The sequence below is a fragment of the Oenanthe melanoleuca genome, chromosome 7, assembly GCF_029582105.1.
Source record: "Oenanthe melanoleuca isolate GR-GAL-2019-014 chromosome 7, OMel1.0, whole genome shotgun sequence".
Taxonomy (NCBI): Eukaryota; Metazoa; Chordata; class Aves; order Passeriformes; family Muscicapidae; genus Oenanthe; species Oenanthe melanoleuca.
The window spans coordinates 31,725,553-31,744,754 of NC_079341.1; the positions used below are offsets into that span (position 1 = coordinate 31,725,553).

The 19,202-nt window shown below is 43.0% G+C and overlaps 1 protein-coding gene across 1 annotated transcript in view; it reads right to left on the minus strand.

Annotated features, from left to right (window-relative positions):
• Nucleotides 1–1,605: 1,605 nt before the first annotated feature.
• Nucleotides 1,606–19,202, minus strand: part of NXPH2 (neurexophilin 2) — a 33,098-nt gene continuing 15,501 nt past the window's right edge. The window contains exon 2 of the mRNA XM_056496788.1: nt 1,606–4,363. Coding sequence (XP_056352763.1) covers nt 3,620–4,363 — 744 coding nt within the window. The 3' untranslated portion in view covers nt 1,606–3,619. The remainder of the gene's footprint in view (nt 4,364–19,202) is intronic.

Here is a 19,202-nt window from a genome sequence, read left to right on the forward strand (position 1 = left end):
GGAGCTCATGGCACAGTCTCAGCTCTCTGCTGTTCTCTGCCCTGCTGGCCCCTGGGGCACAGCTCCTTGTCAGGGCCTGGGCACTGATGGTGAGGCTGAAAATTCTCAGCAGGATGTGACCACTGGTGAGGGCTACAGGGGATGAGAAATCTGAAGAGCCAGAGGACAATATTCTTCAGGGAGAAAAAAAGAAAAAGCCCAAACTGTTACTTCCTTAAGTTGGAATGATTAAAAAACTGTGTATATGCATTGTCCTGCAGCTCTGCACAGAGTGCTGGGTAAAGAAAAAAGCCAAGGCTTTATCTGTTTGTCATGAATGAGCTTTTTATTGGAATTTTTTAATGTATATCCTTTGGATGGGGAGAACAATAAGAAATGTATTAAGCCAGAAGTTTATATATTTAATATGAACTCCCCAGGGAAGTGGTCACAGCCCCAAACCTTCCTGGTTCAGGAAGTGCTTCAGGCACAGGTGGGGTTTTTGGGGTGTCTTGTGCAGGGCCAGGAGCTGGTCTTGATGATCCCTGTGGGACCCTTCCACCTCAGGATATTCCATGATTCTATGACATTTACACTGATATAAATGTGGGTAGATTGGGATTAAATAAAGGTTGTACATTAAAAACTTCTAGATTAAGTTGCTGCAGTCATAAATTGTCATTGCCCACTCAAGACAGTTTGTAAAAATTACATTTAATCATTCAAGTTTTTGTTTCAAAATCCTTTGAATAAGAGCCATAATAGTAAAAATTTGACACTTGTCTGAAACAGTCACCTATTACACAGGAAAATGTTTTTAAAACCACGGCCTGTTCTGTGTGAAATAAAATCACATTTAGTTTTGTTTACATGGGCAGCATGACATCTGACCTAATCAAGCCTGTCACCATTGCATTGTATTTTGCTTACCCTGCTGGGTGTAAATAATTTCTTAATCAGAATTTGACTGCAGTAAGAATGTAACTGCCTTTTTTTTTTTTTTTTTCTGTGATGTTTTCAAAATTGATCTGAACAAAAAAACCAGCCACCTGCTTTTAAGCTGGTTATAGTGTTGTGGTTGGAAGAAGAGTGGTGGGGACTTGTTGGGTATCACAGCTCCTCCCTCTGCTCCTGCTCCAGCTGCCTCCTTGTGCCAGGGCTGGAGGAGGAGACTGGGCTGAGTTTCTTCATGGTTTGGCTGAGTTTTCCCTGGAAACCTCAGCCTGGGAAGTGCCACAGCCAGGGAGGAGGAGATCCCAGCTCCCCTTTTGATGAGGAACTGAACAAGGGCTGAACCAGCAGCAAGCTGCCCTCCCTCTGGAATGCTGTCCAATTTAAACTTTCCTCTTCATTTTTAATGTACCTGGTGCAATTATTAAACAGTTAATGATTGTCTTCATCAAAACATGCACTTCATTTCTCAAATATCATGGAATGCTGCTGAACCTACTCTGCCTGGGCTTGTGCACAGTTCACTATAGCACAAATTTACATATCCTCTAGAAAAACAAATTCCAGCTGGGCAAAAATGTTCAGCGAGATGTTGCTGTGCCTTTGTTTTACTTTGTGTCTTCATGCATACAAAATTTAAACCCAAAAATCAAATAGGCCACAAGCAAGTGCCAGATTTAATAAACTCTCTTTATTTACATACAAATACATGTACACATATGTTCTGCATATGTACACATATTTAAGTGTATATACATACATGGTTTCCACATACTCTACAATAAATAGCATGTAGGGTTTTCTTTTAATTGCCTACAGTGCTGATTAAAAACACATGGCATTAAAATCATGGCTTACAGCTAAGTTACAAAAGCACCAACCACTGAACTCGTAGCAATAAATCCAAGCTCATGTACAGCTGGGGCGAGGGCACGCTATACAGAATACAAAGTAGACCAGCTTGTAGGAATTGACAGGAATAGGCAAACTAAAAAACATCATTATAGACCAGGAGAGACTCTGTATGAAATAAAATGAAGGAAAACATTTAGATTATTGATCAAACTAAACCACATATTTAAATTTTTCAGCTAAAGAGAAAAATCACCCAGTTACTTGTGTATTTTTAAACAGAGTAATTTTTTTGTGTGAGTCTTTACCAAGGAAATCAGAATTAATCTCATGAGTGAGTCCTTCTGAGCTGCCATAGTCACTTGTCTGTGTGCACATCACCAACAGTATTTCAGTAGTGCTTTATTTAAGCTGTGTTTAACTTTGTGAACCCTGGGTGCCAGTCTGATTGCAGGCAGTCAGCACTTCCTCAGCCAGCTCCTTCCACAGGAGCTGTGACATGGAACTGTCACCAAGGAGCAGGAGAGCAGCAGCAGCACATCAATGCCCAGTGGAAGCACAGGGGATGATGCTGGAACCTGTGTGTGGGACAACACCTGGTGAACACAGCCACAGCTGGAGCCTCCCTGGCCACAGCTGCAGTGCAGGGAGCTGGCTCTGCACCAGGGGAAAGCCTGGATGGCTATTTGTATTAAGAGTTTCAAACCTGCTTTATGAGGTGAAGGTGCATAGATTTTGTTGTTTTCTCTCTTGGTCATGGCTGATACTTTGACTTTAGGTGTGCAGTGCAGTGCTACAGGAACAACTGGTGCCAAGAAGAAAGCTGCTGTTCAGGTATCATCCTTGTGCTGTGATGTGTTTTCCTTGCTGCATTTTAATGCTCTGGGGCTGGATAGCAAAATAATTGCTTCCTTTGCCTGGAAGCCAGCCCCTGTTACAATTCAGACTTCAGAGAATCACAGAATTGTTTGGGTTGGAAAAAACCTTAAAGATCATCCAGTTCCAACCCCCTCTGCCATGGGCAGGGGCACCTTCCACTGAACCAGGTTGACTTAAACAGAGATTATCTTTTTCCCAGGTATTTCTAGATTCTCTGTTGCTGCAAAACTAATACTAGGGTGTGCTTGTGTGAATGTGTGAGAGGAATCAAACCCAGTGGTGGGCACGGGAGGAAGGAATGTACACCACACGTGCACACCTGTGGGGTCTAATTAACTAAAGCTCATTGAGGTCTAATTACATCATTGCATATCCATGGGTAGGAAGTCTGAAGGAAGAACTACTCACTCTTCACTTCAGTGAACACCTACAGCTACTACAACTCATAAAAATGCAGCTTTCTTTCCTTTTTTTTCAAAGAGTTAGTACTTCCTCTTAGTATTTGGGATTTAACTACTTGGCCCTCTGTGTAACATTCTTTATGAAATCAGTGGGAGAGCTGTTTATTTGAAGTGTGAACAGCTTTGAGACTGCTTCATCATTTGTTTTTTCTATTGTCACCTTAAGTTCCCAATGAGAAATAGGACCTGCTAAGTGCTGTCCAATTCAAGTAAAAGAACCTCTCTGCCATGGAGTTGTTTAAAAAAGTGATTTTTAAGATCAATGTTCATTACAGACATAACTTTGTTTGATTTTTGTCACGTGCCTGCCTGGCAGTTCCCTTACGAATGACGAGAGAGTTAAAATGCAACGGCCTCAAATGAAAACGACTGTTACATAAACAGCTGGATTAGTTACGATACAGCACGAACACAGCTACAGTTTTAGAGACTTTTTAACCTGATAGGAAAACGTGTTCTTCTCCAAAAGGTGAATGGGAATGGTTTGGGAGTGCTGCTCAGCCGGAGGACAGGTAGGGCGTCTCGCTGTGGTAGTTGTAGTCGGGACAGACCTTCTGCACCAGTTTGTAATCTACGCTGTAGAAAGCGATGTAAATGCAGATGACTTTGAAGGGTTTGGAGCACAGCCAGGACACGTGGCTCTGGGTCTGCTCTTGGTAGCAGATCTTGGAAGGGTCAAAGTTGCACAGGGCAGTTTTTTTAGCGCGGTCTGTTTTCTCGTACTCGATGCGGCAGTTGAAGGACTTGGACTCCTTGGTCTCCAGCGTGGACTGTGGGGATGGTTCAAACTCCACCACTTTGGAAGGCGGCACCAGGCTGACAGAAACATTCCCCAGGCCCGTGGAGTTGTGTCGGAAGTAAACGCTGAAGGTTCCGTTGCCGTGATCGACGATTTTCCCCGTGATCAGCAGGTTCAGCTTTACAGTTTTGATGTTGGAGTGGAAATCGCCCCATCCAAACATTTTCTTGAATTTCCCAGTTTTTACTATAGGTCTGCGTTTAGTTCGTGCCAGAGTTTCCTGAACCTCCGTGATGTTGGACAACCAATCCCAAAAGTTTTCTATGCTGTCTGAGTAGGACACCTGGCCGTGTTTCAGCACTGGGGATGGCTTAACAAAGAGGCGTAAGGGGTTGATGATCCTGGAGTGGACCACGTTGTCCACCAGTGTCTCTGCAGCATCCTTGTCTTCCCAGTCCAGCACATCCGCGGCCTGCACGACCCGCCCGGTGTCACAGAACACCTGCCCCGAAACAGAAAGGGAGAGAAGTGTCAAGGGTGGAAATCTAACAGCCAAGACACAGAAGGAGCCATTGATATTTGTTTTTATACCCACAGGGTCTGAATCAGTCACCTGGACTGCTGTAATGAGTAATTTCCACTGCCCTATGAAAGTTCAAGGATTTTACTTGGAATAGCTTATGGAAGATGCAGGAATCTCACTAGGAGCCATCCACAGGGACAAATGGATGAACCTCCGGACAGGCTGATGGCTGTGATGGGCAAGAGCAGGCAGCTGCCCCACACTCACAGATTTGTTAGATGAATCCCTGACTGAGGAAAGTGAACTGGCCCCTCTGCTAAAAGATGGAGTGAAATAGAACAGCATGATCTTCCACTCCCTTCCTTTTTCTCCCCACCACCTTCCAGCTGGTTTAGGCTTAAAATCCTGTTCTGTTGGTGTAATTGTCTCCTAAACCATTCACTGTACATTTGTCTTTTCTGGTGTTGCTTTTTCCCTTTGGTCCAAACTTAGTCTGCACGTTTGTGCCCTTAGTTTGACACAGTGAACGTGGCCCTATTCTGGTGTGCTGGTTCCAGCTGCTCAGCTGACTGTGCTTAGCAAGGCCCAGCCTTCCAGAACTGCTGAGCATTCCCAGCCACACAGCACAGCTCAGTTTTAAGATCCATGACAAGGCCAAGCTGAGTCTGCAATCAGAAAGCAAAATCTCCTTCTGGTAATGACAGAATGGCCTTAAGATTTCAGAGTCAAACACAGGTCTCAGTAAAACCCCCAACTCAATGCAGACACACATTCCCCAGGTGTGTTCTTCCTGTTCTCTCTGGCAGGCAAGTCCTGTTGGAAATGCAGAACTTGAGTGATCCAGAGATCAGAAGCAAGATTTGTGTCTCAACAGGACAGAAATGCCTCATCGCCCTCACAGTAAAGAATTTCTTCCTAATAACTAATCAAAACCTGTCCTCCTTCAGCTTAAGGCCATTCCACTTGTCCTATCACTTATTTTTCACTAGAAATAAATCCATGGCTGGGTGGAAATGCAGTGGGCCAGGTGTGTCTCTGCAGAAATACCTTTTTTCCTTCTTCAGATTAAAAACGGGGGAAGAAAAGACAACAATGATCACTCTCAGCCCGAGACCTTGTGTGTCAACTTTCTGCCTCTATCTTATATTTTTTTATGGCTGAGCTATGAACCCGGGGAAATAGGAGATTCTAATGGAAACAGTGACAGATGCTGATCTGTACCAGCCCAAATAGCACTGTCATAATGATGCTGGGGGAAACATCACTTCTGCTGTGATGGAAAGCTCCCGGTGAAGCTCTGTCATGTTTATGGGTGGCTCTTCAGCCACTCTTAAGCCTGTCACCAGCCCAGGATCAGCTGGTGATGCTGAGAATGCTGGCCACCCCCACTGCCAGGGAAATCACTCCCCTGCTGCAGAGATGTGACTCTGCTCACATGAAGCAGGCAGTGCTGCACACATTCACCCATCCCAAATGGGACCTGAGGCCTCCAGAAGCACAAAAAGGCTTTTCTGCTGCATTTCTAGATTACAGCTGGGCCCAGGGGCCTGGAAGTGCTGGAATACCAGAAACTTTCCTCATTTGCATGGCTAAATGAAATGCTGTTTAAAATGCTAATGACCACTCAAACCATGGGCACCTACAGCTGGTACTGCTGTTAGTAACTGAGTCAGGGGGAAAAGTGGTTGGCTATTTTAAGGTGAGATACATGGGAAGGAAGGTGTTTAGTTCACAGGGGACTCTGGCTTTGCTGGTGTCTGCACCCAGCTCTGACTGTCCTCTGGCAAGGGCACAGAACACCTCAAATACCCTTCTGGGCTCCTTGTGCTCTGCAGTGCTCATTGCAATCCGTGCAATGGCTCTCTGCCTTTTCTCCCCTGCCTTTTATGAGGAGATGCAGAGGACACTGAGCCATGTGCTCAGTGTATGTCTCTTCTGGGGGCTCTCACACCAGATGAGATGGCAGTGCTGCTTTCCCAGGGGCACCCTGCTGAAGGCTCTGATAGGAAAAGAAGAAATATGTGGGTATAGGGCTGGGGATGGCTGAAGGCTGGGAGACATTAACACGTGCTAAAGCCAGGCAGCTTTGCCACATCAATAACGTGTCAGGGCACAAGTATTTCAAGACCATGATGGTGAAATCACAGAATTGCACCTTGCTAGACTACTGCTACTTTTATTTATGTATGTGTTACACCAAATGACGTTTACTCATGGGATAATGAAACACACCCCTGAAGCTAAAGTGACCTGGGCTATTTCATGTGGCAACAAAACAGCTTTCATAACACAGGGACGTGAAATCATTGATAAATTGAATTATAAGGATGGAATACTCTGTTTAAGGTCCAGACAGCAATCCCTAGGCACTGCAGGAAGCCATACCTTGGACTTTGCTTGAGTATTTCTTTTTCCTCCTCTTTTTTGAAGCATTTTGCTGTGGGATTCTCCAGGCTTGCACAGCCTTAATTCCTGACTCTGCTCCATCCTAGTGCTGACTTGTTCCACTGATTTCCTTACAGAGGTGAGATCAGGAGCTCTGTCAGCTCGGAGGGTTGTGGGGAAGGGACCTTGTGGCAGTATACTGGTTGTGTTTTGCAAATATTCAGTAAAAAAGGTGCTTAACAAAGAACTGCTTGGTTCTGCTCAGCACCCTCTGCAGCAGCAGGAATGAGGGGACACTGCTCAGAGATGTGAATAACGTTTGTGCTTTTGCAATGTAAAACCTTTATGGCGTGCAGAATTTTTTTCAGTTTTGAGTAAAGCTTTCTGCAATATAAGAGAACCCAACTCTAACACTCAGTTTTCCCAAGGCCCTTCCCTCACTGGCTGCATTTTGCTGTTAGTGAGGAAGGGCCGATGGCTTTGTTCAGCTGTTTATTCACATTGGTTAGCAATTTCTGGGCAATAAAAAAATCTGTATTAAAAGAATGCAGCACATGCTGGAAAAAAACTACTTCCTCAGCATCTTTCCATTTCACTGTAATACATTGCTATAGTGAAAAATATTGCTGGTAGGGTATTTGAAAAATACCAGCTTAGGGAAGTTAGTGCATCCATTTAAACAGATGGCTATTGCTGGAGTTCTCCTCCACTGCACCGGTGTTTTCCCATTCCCTCCAAACCATCAATTTCCAAACAGAAATCACCTAATCTTTTTCCCTATTACAGAGGCTGTAAAGTGGCAGCCAGTTACCCTAAAATTTCCATTAGCCTGCAGATATTTTCCAGTAAGGAACACAATCTTGGTCCCATCCACGCTGTGTCTCACTGTTTTCCTTCGCTGTGTAAACGGCGAGAACAGCTCAAATCAGTGTGGTGTGGTTTATATTTGTGGAGTTATAAACTGCAAACCTTTGGTTCTTCCTGTGCCCTCCTCTAAAAGATGGTGATTGCTCTTCAGAATCTCCCCCTTCCATGCACGATCCTGACCATGGCAAGGCAGCACAGGGTTAAATAACATTCCCTGTGAGCTGTTTTTGAGAAATGAGCTGACACCGAGAGACACTGGTAGCAGGAAATGCTCTATTCTCTCTATTTGCCCAATTTTGGGTTCATTTGGAACTCACTCCTGTGCCTTTCTCTGTGGGCAAGGCACTAAATAAAAGCAGGTGTCCCCATGCAAGAGTTAATAGTTCTGGTGCTTTGGGAATTTTATCCAGGTTAGTCATCAATCACCAGTAATCATTCCTTTAGCTTCATCCCTGCCAGGAATAATTTAAAAACTCTCAGCAATTAGCTGAAATGAATTGGTCTGTTGGAATAAACAGCTCTGAAGCACCATTCTGCTGCTCACTGGGTGCTTTTTATCCCACTGCTGGAGAGGAGGGGTACCACCACTCCTCTAGCCCCCAGTTTCACCAGTGAAAAACTCATACTGGGGGAGGATTCCAGTGATCTCCTCACTCTCTGCTGCTTCCATGCCCACATGTCCCATGGTGGAGACTCGTGTCCCCTCTGCAGCAGCACAGACACCTCTCTGGGTTCCCTGTGCTGATTTTGGAGCCTCAGGCCATGAGACAACGTGGCCCCACTGAGTGGCTGCACAAAAGCCCCAGTTTGAAGGGGGGTGTGTGGTGGGGAAGAGAAATAACTCTGCTTTATCGGTTTGAAAATTCAGTGATTTCAACACATTTATCAAATTTTAAATAATTTATGTCTTGACAGGGCTTATCAATTTTGCAAAGCACACACATTAACCAGATACAATGATCTCATATTAGCTTTTTCAGCATCTTACACTGGAGCCCAGAAATATTAATAAAAACTCAGCCCATCATCAATTAAATGGAAAAAAAACATAAAACTGTGTTCCATTATAGTCTTTTAGTCTTTTTTTCCCTCCAAGAAAATGATGATGGGCTCTAATAATTCATCACAACAAGCTGAGCTTGAACTTTACTGATTATTAAATTTTTTTTTCAAAGACAGAGGCTGTGGAGGGTTTTATGGCTGCAGATGTGACTGCTGTCAGGAATGCTGTGAGGAATTTGGGAGTTAAGCAACATCTTTCAGCAGGACTGTATAAGAGTGTTCCATCCAGTCACAGCCTTATTTCTCAGGATGCTGTGGAGCTGCTTTGCAGTGAAGCAAAAAGGCCAAGCTGGATGTGGCTTGGAGCAACCTGGTCTGGTGGAAGGTGTCCCTGCCCATCCATGGCACGGGGCTGGGATGAGATTTAAGATCCCTTCCAACCCAAACCCTTCTGTGCTGCTATAATCCACCAAGCACTGATCTGCTGGTGTTGGTGGGATGTGAAAATCCAAAAGAGAGGCTGAACCTTGTAACTGAGGGTGCCCTCACTCCTCAGGCACCCAAAATGCCTTTCTAGGTTCTACAGCCTCCTCCTTGCTAAACTGTAAGTAAATAAACTTAGCAGGTTCTTGTGCCTGGTTTTCTCTCTTCTGGGGCAATGACTGAGTCTTCAAAACATTCTGGTGCAAAGATGAAATTAAGTCACAAATTTAGAGTTCACCTGCTTGATTTCTTTGTCATTTGAACTGCATGATACAGAGGGACTGTGGGGTTCAGTGTGCCAAATCCAGCAAAGATGCCCATTCTGGGGGGAAGCTGCAGAGCTGGGAGTCAGGGGTGCTGATCTCTAGCTGGACAGTGGCAGAGCACTCAGACTTCTCAAAGTCCCCCAGACAAGTTAGGGAGGTAACAACTTAGAAATCTTTAAATGCTATTTTCTTTTTCTTTTACTCAGGGAAGGTAGTCAGAAATCCCCTGTTCAGTAACTAACAGAATTGGATTATTTTAAAAACTGCTTTAAAATTTATCAATTTGTGCAAGCAAGCAAAATGCTATTTTACTAAAACAGCACTTCAGTAAAGAAACAAAACTGGGAGGGAGAAGCAGCAGAAGAAAAGAGTGAAAATTAAAAATAAAGCCTGCAAAGATTTCCTATTTCAAAAATGTGCCTTTTTCACAACCCTGACAAGTAGTTTTAGGTTATCTGAAGTGTTCCCTCCAGCCACAATCGGATAAATTGCTTCGAGCATAGATTGCTTTTAAATTATATCCATGCATTGAATTGATCTACCTTTTTGCTGAGAGAACAGAAAATTTGTTCTGAGAAATGCCAAAAAAATGTGCACCAATCCTCTTCTTAAAGACTTTGACTCTTTAGGTTCCCCTCCCCCCATCTTAAATCTAAATTAGAGATCTCTGAGATAAAAAAAAATTAGGTCTCTATTTCTATGTTTGTTGAAGAACAACTTTTAAATTTTTTTCTGAGATATCACTAAATAGTTTTAGTTCTTCACTATGTATGAGGCATTCTGGAAGGGTGGGGAAGTAACAGAAATGTAAACCTTTCTTGTGAAGGGTCTGAAAAAGTCTTGTGAGATAGATACAGAAAACTTAGATTATTATTATATTACCACCAAATAACCCCCACTGATTCTCAAGTGGCTTTTTTAGTCACTCTCTGCATTTTTTTGAAATTCAGGCTGAATCCTCACAATGTATTTTGCACTGAGCTTCACTGGTACTATGGACACTTGTACTGTGCTATGGGACTGAGCTGTGCTTTTAGGGTGGAGATCTGGCATTTAGTTATTTTTAGCAGACATTTAGAAGACAATCCTGTTCATCTGGAAATCCTGTGAGATGTGCCAGGTGTTTTCAATCTACACTGAAGTTGTGCTGCTTGCAGGTGCAGCTCATGGAGTCATTTAGGTTGGAAAAGACTGTAAAAAACATCGAGTCCAACCACTGATCCGGCACTGCCAAGTCCCACTAAAGCCTGTCCCTAAAACCACGGCAGCTTGCAGGACCAAACCCCAGCCCAGCCTCCTGTTCTGCAAAGGGAAGCAGGGACACCCAGCCCCTTTGCCAAGTCAGCACCTGCAGTCTGCTGAACTCTACAGTTAATAATTTCCCCTCCTGCTTATTTCCTTAATGCCTGGGAGATTTCTCTTTACGTGTGCCGGGATCAGTTCATTAAAATCCTAATTTCAGCGGTAATTATCTGTGTGTGAGCGCTGCCGGTGGAACAGGGCTAGTGCTGATTCTCTCTCAGCTGCAGGATGCCCAGATGCTCAGGCCCCTGGAAGCTCTGGGCAGGAGTCACCCTGGTGCTCAGCTGGAGCCTGGCTGGCCAGGATTTCTGGGGGGGAATGTTTTAAGAATCCTGGTTAACTGTGAAGGCTGTTTGGTGTGGCAGGGAAAGCATGTGAACAGAAAACTGCTGTATCTCTTAGAAATGAACCTGACTTTACTGAAGTTGTCATGAGGGTTTTTCATGCCTTATGAAGTTTAAATTAAAAATCAATTATGGAAGAGCCCCTAATCTTCTCTCTGGGTTGTTTCATGTTTGGATGTGAACTGTGAGACCCCGATGACCTCCCTCAGTGCTAAATGCGACACAGCAGAGGCTGGCTTTTCCCTCTTCCCACTCATGTGCAATTATTCAATTTTTTACTGCATTATGAAGAGGAGAGTTTTAATAATCGAAGCAGATTAAAAGAATGAAAGGATGCTTCTGACGAGTTAGAAACAGAGAGAAGCTGTGCATTTCTAGCAGATTTCAAGCTCTGTATTATTACAATGCGTAAGAGATGATTAACAAAGAAAAATATTACAGTTATCTACTCCCTTTGAGAGCTTAACTAATGAACCTCTACCAGCTGCTCTTGAAAAATCAGTAACACTATCACTATCAATTTCAAGACAAAGCACAGCTGACAGATGTTTGAAGTGATAAATCAGGCTGCACAAGGATTAAAATAACAAGCCCCAAATGGCCTTTAAAAGACAAAGGTGCTGCAGTGAACTATTTTCAGCCACTTTGGATCCTGTCAAAAGTTAGATCACTGATACAATTATCTTGCAAAACAGTAATGACCAAAGTAATATGTTATGAAAAATCTAACAATGGTGATACTCGAGCCAGGCTTTTGAAAAGAACAGGTTTGATAGTCATTTGTGCTTTTAATGGCAGAACTGAGAATGCCTTGCTTCCCTGAATACTACTTCTGGGAATGAGTGATGAAAAGTGAGCACTGGGCTGAAGCATTAAATGTAAACGAACTGCATTCTTGTACATTTTAATTAATCTTTTTTTAAAGCAATAAGTTGCATTTTAATAGGCAATGAACACCGTTATTTAAATCAAGCATAAGATTTTTGTGTTGCTTCACTGCAGGCTGCACTTTCTAACAAGCTGCAGGTGAGATGATGGAGATAAAGATCCTGAAGAACAGCGTGTGTGCTTCCAATCCCCTTAATGGGAAACAACTATAGCCAGGGGAGAGTGACCAGAAACAAACCCCACGTTTCTGGACTTTGCCCCAGCTTTCACAGTTTAGTGCATCTTGTCAGTGTGCACTTCCTTCCTAACAGTCTGGTGGGTTAGGAAGGAAATGCTCTGTTTAAAGCATTAAAAGGTGTTTTCTGGCACCACTCTTGGCTCAGGCAGGGTCCCCAGAGAACTCAGCGTGGAAAGCTCCCAGAGGAAAAGAGCTGCCCTAAGTGCTTTTGGCACTGACATCTCAGGAAAGCTGTGGCCACCCCAAGAACCTGCTACAGAACCAGTTAACTGGGGTTTTCCAGTGGGACCTGAATTCCTCCTGAATCCTCCTGCTGTTGAAGGAAGCACGTGGATGCATCCAGTCGTCCATCAGCTGGGCAGGCACAGGGGAGATTGACTCATACTCCCAGGTTAAAAGCTCTCTTCCAGAGAACACTTTTGTTGTTTTCTTCAGGGATGATGCTTTTCCTGGAAGCCCTGCTGCCCACGTGCACTGCCATTAATGCACCCTGAGCAGCACAGTCAGACCCAGGCTCTGGGAGCTTTGTAACCACGGGGCTGAGGCTGCTTTGGAAACACAGCCCAGGGGTGAGAGGGTCACACAGTGGGGAGAACATCCTCCACTGACATCTTTTCAGTCAGATGGAGGCCCAGGAAAAGCCTGGTGGTGAGCACCACCCCAGGACTGCACCAAAACCTGCCCCTTGCTGGACAAGCCCTCTCTCCCTGCCTTTCCCCAGTGCTCCAGGTGACAGCACAGGTTTGGGATGAAGGCCATGCAGGCAGTGTGGAAGCTGGGCTGTGCTGCAGCTGCCTGTCCCCACGCCTGCTCACAGCTTGTGTCCTCCCTGCTGAATGCGTGGAAGGCCACAGCAGTTTTCTAAATTAAATTAAAATTCTTTTTCCTTTCAAAGCACATAGCTTGAGGTAGCACACTGGGGCACTTGGAGGTATTTCACTGCTGCCTACACACATGTATGCATGCTGCTTTCCTAAATGAATTACCCTCTTAAAAGAAGAGAAAATCACTGACTGAGGCTGCCTGATTATTAAGTTTTAAGGTGAAACAATACTAGCTTTTGCCTGGCATGAGCCAGCCACGCCTGCAGTCATTGTGTTCTTCATAATGGTGTACTAACAGTGACTTCATACAGTAAGGTCCTATTTAAACCCAATTTTAAACCCTTTCAATTTATTCAGCCATTTTTTATGTCCCCTAGAACAGGAAAATCAGAATTCCTTTTCAGAAAAAACAAAATGATAGGTTTAAGATATTTTGAAAATGACAAGGTTCAAATTTGAGATCCAGTCATCATGTAAGTTTTAACAGGGCTTAATTAGAAGTTGGTCAGTCATCTGCCCTGATATAATAAATCCATGACTTGTGTTTAACAAAGGGAGATGAGTTTGACACCTAAATTACCCAGAAGAATGTCACAACATGTGCCTGGTTTATTCCCTTGCAGGAATTTACCAAGATAATTAACATCTAAAATCTTTGTAAATGCACTGTAAGAACAGAAAGATGATCTGAAGACAGAAAGGCTTAGATCAGATGAAAATGTTACATTCAGCACTATAGGAGTTAATACAAATTGCTGTCATTTGCATGCAAAAATATAATTTCAAATCTATTTGCTCCACATCTGTATCAAAAAAGGGAGCACATTCAACACATCTTTACATCTTCCAATCTTTCTTTTACTGTATCAGTGCACATAACCCCAAGTGTTAATTTGGTCTCATTTCACTATGCATTTGATGCATTCCAATTGGCATATCAAGAATAACATTTCCAGGTTGTGTAAAAGAACTGTACTAGCAGGGTGCTTGCAGTTGGTGAAACAAGCCCTGACAGCAGATAAATCATCCAGGGGGGCTGGGGGTGAGGGGAATGGCACTTTAGCATGTGGCTTTTAAGGCACACATGTCTGAAACATATACCCTAGAAATGTACAATCCTAGAAACAGGGCAGGGGGAAGTGTTCTCTTCGGAGGCACACTAGTGGTGTTTTACAGGAAAGGCTGTATAAAAGCATGACCTGAAAAAAATCTTTCCTGTGTTAGCACAAAAAATGCAAACTGGAATGCAAATATCAGTGTATCCAGCCAGCTGGATCCCAAACCAGAAAAACCCTGAGGTTTTGCCTGAACCTGGGATCAGTTTAGATGAGCCCTCAGTGAGAGATCTCAGCTCTGTTGGCTTGTCTGTCTTCACTTACAGCAGACCTCTTTTCCCTCCTCAAAAGTTTAGATAACCACAGAATCACAGAATGGTTTGCATTGGAAGGGATCTTAAAGATCATCTTGTTCCAACTCCCAGCCACAGGCAGGGACACCTCCAGCCAGGAAGGTTCCATGGATATTCCTATCCACATTCCCCCACCAACCCCTTTTACTATTCCCTGCTCCAGGACTTGACCATGCAGGGTAACAAAACCAAAGTGTTCCTTAAACACCTCAGTTTTCAGATTTATTTTGAGGTTATTCTTTTTTTCATCTGACTGCAGTCTTGACTTCCCTGGAAAATAATGAATTTGCTTCCAAAACAGTCTTTGCTAATTTAAGATTTACTCTGAAAATTACCAATTTGCAGTAGTTATTTATCACTACTATTTAAAACGTTGAATAAACCAGTTCAGAAGGACCCCAAAATTGCTAGTAAGACTTATAGTCACTGCTTAATTCACACACTGACTGAACAGGACAAAGTGAGGTGTTTTTCATTAAATTGTCAAATTCTTAGTCTGTATAAGAAAACCTAAGCACTGGCCATGAATGGGTTTGGGAATAAGTGTCAACAAGTGCCCTGAGTCATCTCAAACCCCAAGCATTCATGGGTTAGGAAGAGCAGGATTTTAGAGCAGGAGATGAGAGACATGAGCTGATAAAGGGAAGCTACAAGAACTGTGGTGTTTAAGTGATGCCAGGCTTCAAAAGTCACGCAATCCTTCTTGTTCCTAATGCCTGTTTTCCCACAGATTGTGGAGATCAAAGAAGGAAACAAATCTAAATGTAACTGCCTAGACCAAAGCTGGTAATAAGTGTATGACAGACATGAAAGCAACTCTGCTGTAAATGTTTTAAACTGTCTCCTGTGGATACCAAAGGTGGTTCTACAGGGACAGGAAGTAATTCTCTGTATTAAAATTTAATGTGTTGCCCTATGTGATCAATTACAAAGCTATAAATATGTATGTGCGTGACTGAATCAGTAATAAAAGTGTGATTTTATAAGTCTCTGAGTCTTCATGATCAGGCCAATAAACTTGTTACAACAAATTACATTGCAGCTTCTGATACCTACAGGAGTGCCAGTTCTTGTGATGAACCATTTTAGGAAGGGCTTGTCTGCCTGTCCTGCCTGCCTGTTATGCTGCAGGGGTAACGATAAATGGAGCACAGCCCTGTGCCACTTCCCTGTGCCTGCATCACTGGTACAAATCTGGACCAGTCACAACCATCAAATTCACCAGAGTATATTCAAGGTAGACTGCTACAGATTTTGGCTCAGGAATTGGTAAATAAATCTGGTTTCCCCATTCTTCTTAGCTGGGTTTGAGGCTGGAAACCTTCCAGCTCCTGTTTGAGGCAGCTCTTGCTGTCCACAAGCCATGCATGGAGGAGAGAGCAGGATGGCTGCACTCAGTGAGAAACAAGGATTGTTATCACCCACCTTCAGGACATAAGGAGCTTGATTATGTTACTGCACTGAACACATCATGCTCCAGAAATGAAGGATCTCAGCAGATCTCTGTCCAGCCAGTAAAGTGCAACACCTCACTAAGGCAGAGAAGTTGTATGTCTTATAAGATAAGCTCTGGTTCAACTTTGCTCGGGATTCTGCAAAAATTCTGACAGCTGAATATGGATCAAAATGTCCAAAAACTTCTGATGTGCAGTTTATTACTGCTCCATACTTGGGAGGAGATGTCTTCTCTGGAAGGCCAAAACATGCTTCACTTGGCTGCTTTTCTCCACCTCCATTATCCACACAGGATAAACAGGATGGAGGGAGAGGAAAGGACACAACACTCCTGGTTTGCTCCTCTCTCTGGTTTGGGATGCTGCTTCCCTGGGCCTCCAGCCAGGCAGTGATGCTCCCACCACTGTGTGCAAGTACTAAAAGGTCAGATCAGGTCTGATGTTCCTACATTTAGAGATGTACTTGACTTCCTGTACAGTAAGTCCAAAATTAATGCACTACAACTGGGTAACTTTTGTTATAAAATATCCTTGCATTTTGCTTGACTGTACAAGGAAAATATTCCTTACCAGAAGTCAGACCCATGCAGATACCCATGAGTTTCAGCAGGAGGTAACAGGGAAGCACGTTGGCTGCAGGTTTAATTTCTGTCTGATAGCTACAGGCTAGGAACATGCAAATAACTGAAAGGTGTGATTGTGGCAAAAGTGAATTGTAGCACCATCTAGTCCTGAGAAAATCTCCTCTGTTACAGAGAATAGCAAACCACCTTTGCCTTTGGCTTTAATGATTTATATGATGTGGTAAGTGAATGGACAAGATACATGCTGTTTATATTGCTCCATCCATGTCCTCAACTAAGCATTTCTTATTTTTTTTATCCTGTGGCTAATATTACAACTAAACTTTGGTATATGGTCTGACAATTGATAAAAAACCTTCTCAGCTGTTCTGCACAAAATACTTCTTACAGAACCATTCCTTTCCCGATTTCCTTCATGTGTATATTTACAGAGCAGAAAACCAGAGGGAATCAAATCACACAACCTACAAAACGAGTGAAAAGCAGGACCTTACTTGCTCCCAGTAGTGAAGAAATGTAGTGTTAAGGCTTGAAACTCATTTCCAATTTTCTGTGTTCTACCATGGTCTCCAAACAGCGCATTATCTCGCACACCAGATGTGCAGCTGTATCCAGGAACTACAGGGTGCGATAAGTACGGAATTTCAGCCCTATTTCTTCTTTAATGTTTTAAATCAAATCCTTATTCTGATTTTAATTTAGGCTTTTTCTTGCTTTTCATGTGCTTTGTGGGGTGGGAGAGAAGTGGGAGTTTGCTGTTCAATTATAGAAATGGAAAAAGGAAATCCTGGGGGACACATAGTATTTTAGCTTAACAACACAAGAGAAATCAACATCCACACCTCTACTTTTATTTAAATTGGTGTAAAATTAGACTACAGAAACAACTTAATAAACACTTAAGTGGAATTAGCCCACAAGTCAGCAATCTCTTGGCTGCATCTGCAACTGAAATAAAATGGAGAGATCATGAAAGTTATTTGAACCACTGTCAAGTGCTATTCTAAAATACTACTTGGATATTAAGTAATTTGAATGCATTACAATAAATGTTACTCTTATGTTACTAAGAAGTTTATTTTTATCCTTATAACAACAATAATAGCCATAATGATGATGATTATAATAATAATAATAGTACTGTTCTGTCTCAGGTGGGAGGTGATGACCTCACAAAGATGTTGCACATGCCTGGTTTTCATGTATGAGTTTTCCATCCTGGAAACATGAGGACATAAAACTTTGCACCAGGATGAACATAAAAACTGGATCCAGCATGCTAATTTTCTGGGATGTTAATAGCATTTGGGAGCTGGAAGGTGGAATATCAGCTCAAGAGAAAAGACAGGCCACAGAGGGGAAAAAAGGAGTTTTATTCTTCAAGGCAGATTTTTGCTTTGCTGGTTCTCCAGGAAGGTTCCTGAGCCTGCCAGGAGTCATGGAGCACTCCTTGGATTCCAAGGAAGTTTTGGTGGCTTTGACAACACCTGAACACCACTGTGGTGCTGTTGTTCCCTGGCTGTGAGTGTGGTTTCTGTGGGTGCTGACAAGGGTTGGTTCCTCACAGGATCAAATGGCTGCTCACCTCTAAAGGAGCTGAGCCTGATGTGCAGTGCTTGCACTCATCCACAAACAAATGAGCTAATTAAATTATTTTTTTTTTGTGCTCTGGTATACTGCATAGTCCAATTAAGTTGCTAAGCCAATCATCTTGAAATAAATCAACCATATTGTTACATAATTCTTTTTAACAAACAGAGACATCATTACATGAACTAGGTTATAAGGGTGCCAGATGCTCCTAAACAGAGAGTCTAATTTATTTCGTTGATTTTAAGAAGCAACTCATTCATGTGTGATAGCTTTTGTCATCCAAAATGCTAATTCTTGTCTGAGTTAAAAGAAGATTTCTGTCTTTCTCATCCATAAATGAGAGCAGAGAAGAGCTAAATATGGACCCTCTTTAATTCCTTGTCATACAATCACATAAAAATCTTGTCCCAAAACACTGAATAAATGTCCTTTTAAACACAGCTAATAGGATTGCAATAGAAAAGAGGCCAAAACCACTTCTCAAAATTTTTGTACCCAAGATGAAAAAAAACCATCTGATCTCTGAAAACAAAGGATTTGCTGAAGAAAGAGCACTTGATGAAAGGTTAGCATTGCATAGTGGGAAAAATGGGATGGACTGGATTCCTGAGCAGCCCAGGGTACTGGGGTATTCAACCTTAGAGCAGAGCAGCCTAGCAGAGAGCTCACAGGCTCTGGCAGACTGGGAAACCTCACTCCCTCTGCCAAAAAAAAAAAAAAAAAAAAAGAAAAAAAAAAAGAAAAAAAAAAACATTATGTGCTTTTGATTTGATTAACGTTGCAAGGATACCATTAAGGGAGATGGGCAGAGAGATGTTCCCTTCCAACACTGCCAGTGACGCAGGCTCCTCCAGAGGAGAGCAGAATGCACACATCTAACCCTGCAATCAAGCAAGCCTCTTTTTGTCTTTTTGCCCTTGGTTAATGCTTCTTTTTCTCCCAAAGAGAAGATTATAGGAAACAAAAAAAAAAAAATTGTTGGTTGTTTTTTCTGATGCATTCATTGGAGGGTTGAGTGACTCACACAGAAGTCAAGGTATGCAGAGCAGCTTTGGCTGGCAGCCCTTTCCTAACCCACCTCCAAGGGTTTCCTGAAGAAATTGCTCTGGACCATTAGTAACCTGCACCCTCAGAGATGCACAGCAGCACTGAGGAGAAAGAAATGGGCATTACTGAGTAT